Source organism: Oratosquilla oratoria, chromosome 34 (genome assembly GCF_046742065.1).
Source record: "Oratosquilla oratoria isolate Oo_2021 chromosome 34, ASM4674206v1, whole genome shotgun sequence".
Lineage (NCBI taxonomy): Eukaryota > Metazoa > Arthropoda > Malacostraca > Stomatopoda > Squillidae > Oratosquilla > Oratosquilla oratoria.
The window spans coordinates 40305290-40310289 of NC_134810.1; the positions used below are offsets into that span (position 1 = coordinate 40305290).

Genomic DNA, 5000 nt, shown 5'->3' on the forward strand with positions numbered 1-5000 from the left:
GTTTTATGATTTAAGTCAACTAGCTATTTCTATGATATGTCTTAGTCGTTGTATTTGTGATTCAGTCAGGGCAGCTGATGGTGCTGAGATTCTGCTAGCCTTATGATTTAATTAAACTCGCTATTTCTGTGATATGTCTCCTTAGCCATTGTATTCAGGCAAGGCAGCTGTTGGTACTGAGATTCTGGCTAGTCAACAATTAAATCCCGGACCTAATCTAGCGAATATGTCAAGTGATGATCGAACTGCTACATAGAAATTATTTGAGAAAGGAGGAAGAGTAAGACACGGGTCTAGGGCCGAGTTTATTCCTGACCGGTTTCGCTTAGAGCTTCTTCAGAGGAATGAAGAAGCTATAAGCGAAACCGGTCAGGAATAAACTCGGCCTTAGACCCGTGTCTTTCTCTTCCTCCTTCCTCAAACCTGTCACAATATCTCAACAAAAGAAAGGATTATCGTTATTTCAAAATATAATTTCACTTCGAGCAGAATCAATTAGCTTACTCTGGTCAAGTGCAACCAGTTGGTACAACTATCACATTAGTCATTTAACTGGTGATACCACCAGTTCCTGGTGTCACACTGGGCATTTCTCGCTAGCATGCTACTTACTTTTGCTACTTCGTTTAAGTACAAATGACTTTGGGTGTGGTCTTTCGTTTTTCAGATTTCCAAATGTGAAATCACTCTTGCATCTAAGAAGGTGAATGGCGAGCGGTTAAACCTAGAATATGAATGCTAGACACATTGTTGAGATGTCCTAATGGAAGTCTAGAATGTTGTAAACGAATTCGTTTCTACTCAGAGTAGGAAAAGCAAGTAACATGCTAGCCTAGTGTGCCACCACCTTAAAGCACTTCCCCAACCTAGTTATAGACCACGATATCAACCTTGGTTAGTCGAGTATTACCATCAAGCCCAAAGAGATATTCCTAATTATCAGCCAACATGTAACTAGCAACTGTAATCTTAATCAATTGAGTTCACGCCTGCTATCATATTCATCTTCAACGGGATCATGTCCTCTCCTGTTGAACTCCCTCCGTACCGGGATCACTCAGGCCCCGTTCACACTGGCGGTTTGAACCGCGCGGAAACCGCGGCGGTACCGCATAGTCAAGGAAAAACTGCGCAGTTGTATGTGTGATCGCCTCCATTGACTTACACTGTAATTGAACCGCCGCGGTTCAAACCGGGTTATGACATCAGAGTCATGGAGGGGACAGTTTCCCCTCTCGAGGGACTGCCAGAGGGTCTCCATCTCAGTTATGTTATGGTAATCTGTATGCCACCAGCTTTAAAGAATCTGCGGAAGTCTAGTCTATTTATGACCCATTTACGACAGTCTTCAATTAAAAACTCCCTAAACTGGCAGATTTAATAATCACTATTTCTTGATTTGTAAAGATAATCAATTAACCACCAAAAATTATATATGTTCATTATCATTCTAAATGTAAGTTTTTTTTTATGATTCTCTTTATGTGGGGGGGGGAGTTCGTCTTTAAGTACAATATCAAAATAAATTTCTTCAGTCAATCTAAACTACGCACACCTTTAATGACACAATTGAGTGATTGTTCATCCTGATATTTGTTGCCAGTTGTCACAGCTTTTGGATTAACCTCGCAGAGACGAGAAGGCGTCTTTAATCTCTGATTTGATATTCTATATCAGTGTTTCTGTTGTTGACATATCATGGCTCGTGTAGTTTAACCTTTTTTCGATTAAATCAATGACATTTTTAAGGCCAGGTCAGATGATCATGCGAGACATTTGTTCCCTACATCTCTAATCTGAGACAATTCCGCTTGCAGTAAGGGTCGTTGAACATATTAATTACTAGTTTCAACACTCAGTCTAGCAAACAGCACTAGTCCTGATGTAATGTAGCAGGGCACCAATTTTAGATATTGTGACTAACCTGAATAGATGCCAAAATCAATTAAACTTCGTCCAGGAGTGACTATAATGATTCATCCAATAGAGCCCATGTTAGACAATGCCACTTCCACCTTTCTATAGCAGTTTATCATAAAACTATAATTCTCTTCTGGTGTCATGAACTGATAGCTTTTGCATTTGTATAAAGTCTTTGATGACCAGAATTATGACGTGGCGTTAGTTACATTTTTCTAGGACCTTCTAACTTTACTAGTTGGTAATGACTTGACTGGCATTTTGATCTAATCCAACCTACGAGTAATGCATCACTTTTACTGATTTATCTTTAGAAACTTAGTAGATTCCTAGAGCATGATTGCTGTTTCTAGTTACAGGCAACAAGGTTCTCTTGCCTAGCTAGTGGTAATACATCTTTCTAGTTTCATAACCCAATTCTGCTAAGTATTACTGAGGTGCCATTGCACAACCAACTTCTGGAGTTGTAATCCAAATCCACAAGATGACTTAATCATCCTCACTCCAGTTACTTTATGGTGACACGACCCAGCTGACTAACTGCCACCGTTTTGACCTATCCTATAGCTCTGCCAGTTTAATTACCCTGACTAACTAACTACTAGTATCAAGACTCGGTCCATCAAGTTCCTAGTGCCAAACTGAAACCTAGAATCACATTATCAGCAGCTGCCTCCTTTCGGTAGTGACTAATAATTAGTGTATGTTATTACTTCCAAGTGCCTTGTCCCAGAATAGGGTTATAATTAATCTACTAGAATCCCTCTCGTTTTAATAGAGTATACATGTACAATAATGTCAGTTTTTGTTTATATTTTTTACACTCTGATGATGTCAACCATTCTGGATCCCCCTCTCCCTAATCCTAGATTACACCAATCTTTCTCGACAAATTACCTATCCTTATAATCTCCCAATCTAGAACACCAACCTTTTCCGGTATACCTTCCATTTCAAAATGGTATCAACCACTCCTAGAATGTCAACAACAACCCTCTAGATTCTCCTCTCCTAGAATGAAGACAGCTACTCTAGATGCCTACTACCCTAGAATGCCATAAGCTACCCCTTCCATGCTTGTGGACTCCTACATCGTTATTTACTGTATAAATATTTTCTAGTTGATTAACTGATGACACCCACTGATGCTCCCACATATCTTCTTTTCTAGTAACAGTAAGGACAAGCCTCCCCTGTAATTTTTCTTCATATTGTTGTCTTGTGTCAGCATATCAAGATAGCTCACGGTCCTCTTTACCAGTAACTACTACTCATGCATCACTGAACCACAGTAGATTGAAGACAAAAAGTGTTGATTCAACCAGAGACCTGCCGGAAATGACTCGGTACCTGCTCACAATGGTGTATCTTGTTCGCGCAGGGGTAGAACTGATGGCACTGGACCAGGCTTCGTTTATGCTCGATATCGCCAACCTCCCAGTAGCTTAAGCAGTGGAGGAGGGGGTGGAAGTGGTGGAGGAGGCGGTGGAGGCGGTGGAGGTGGAGGCGGAAGTAGCTCAGGACCGACCAGCGCGCGAAGTTCCGACCGCCTCGCTACTTCCCATGACTTCTCGGACGGAGCCGACAGTCACGCTTACACAGAGGACGACGACATGGACCGGGGCGAGGACGTCGAGGCCGCGGACTCGGAAAGGTGAGACAAGAAAAGTCCATCTCAAGGAACATTGCTTGTGATGGAATATATAAATATATTTCTTGTTGAAATGGTGCAAGAAATTTTAATTGTGTAAGTTTGTGTGAGTGTGTATGCAATAGATTTAGGTATATATTTTATGTATAAATCTTATTGTATCTATATCCATACTCATATCCATATCTGTTATTCATATATATATATATATGTATATATACATATATTTATGTATATATGTATATATATATGTATACATTTATATATATATATATATATATTATATATATGTGTGTATATTTATATACATATATATTTATATATACATATATATATATATATATATATATACATACATGCATATACCTTTTGTAGTCATTAAGAGTCTCAAGCCTATCCACCACGTCAAGGTTATATATGTATATATATATATATATATATATATATATATATATATATATATATATATATATATACATATATACATATATATATATATATATACATCCATATGTCTTTTGTAGCCATTAAAAGTCTCAAGCCTATCCACCACGTCAAGATGGCAAAGCTGTAATAGGATATATATATATATATATATATATATATATATATATATATATATATATATATATATATATATATATATATATATATGTATACATATGTATCTATATATATATATATATTTATATATATATATATAGATATACATATACATATGTATATATATATTAAATATATACATATATATATATATATATATACATATGTATATATATATGTATATATATATATATGTACATATAATATGTATATATATATATACATATATATATATATATATATATATATATATATATATATATATATATATATGTGGCAGGGTGGTGAGATAAACACCGAGAATCGTTGAAGTTTTATTAACTGACGTTTCGCTCTTAACAGAGCTTCTTCAGAGTGTACAAACATGATCGGGAAATCAACAGTTATATATCTTACATCATTCCGCGTTCCTTCCTTAACCCACCCCCTCCCTCCCTCTCGTACCCTTCAGCTCCTGTAAGACCATCCAGCCGGACGTTTTGGACAGCTTAATAAAACCATCACGATGGTTACAGCAGGGCTGGGATGCTATAAAAGCTGCCTCTACTATTTTTTTTTCTTGTCTAACCCTTGTTTTAATATTTCCACTCCGTCCCAGTTAGGTAAATGTCCGTATTTCTCCGCATGAACCACCAGGGCGTTTGATGTTCGGTGGGCCCTCAGGTCGCTCTTGTGCTCATATGTCCGCTTGTGTATGCCTCTTCCTGTCTCCCCAAAGTAGTTTAGGTCACAGCCACCACATGGGATTCTGTAAACCATGCTGTTGTTATTATGTTCTTTTCTACCCTTACCTCTCACTACTTCACCTATCTTCGTACTGGATGTA

At 37.5% G+C, this 5000-nt stretch overlaps 1 protein-coding gene across 15 annotated transcripts in view; it reads left to right on the plus strand.

The window, feature by feature from the left end:
- The window catches only part of mmd (disintegrin and metalloproteinase domain-containing protein mind-meld), a 781430-nt gene that overhangs the window by 757791 nt on the left and 18639 nt on the right, over positions 1 to 5000 (plus strand). For all 15 annotated transcript variants that reach the window (XM_076173443.1, XM_076173455.1, XM_076173452.1 and 12 more), the window contains one exon: positions 3302 to 3574. In XM_076173443.1, the coding sequence (XP_076029558.1) occupies positions 3302 to 3574 (273 nt within the window). The remainder of the gene's footprint in view (positions 1 to 3301; positions 3575 to 5000) is intronic.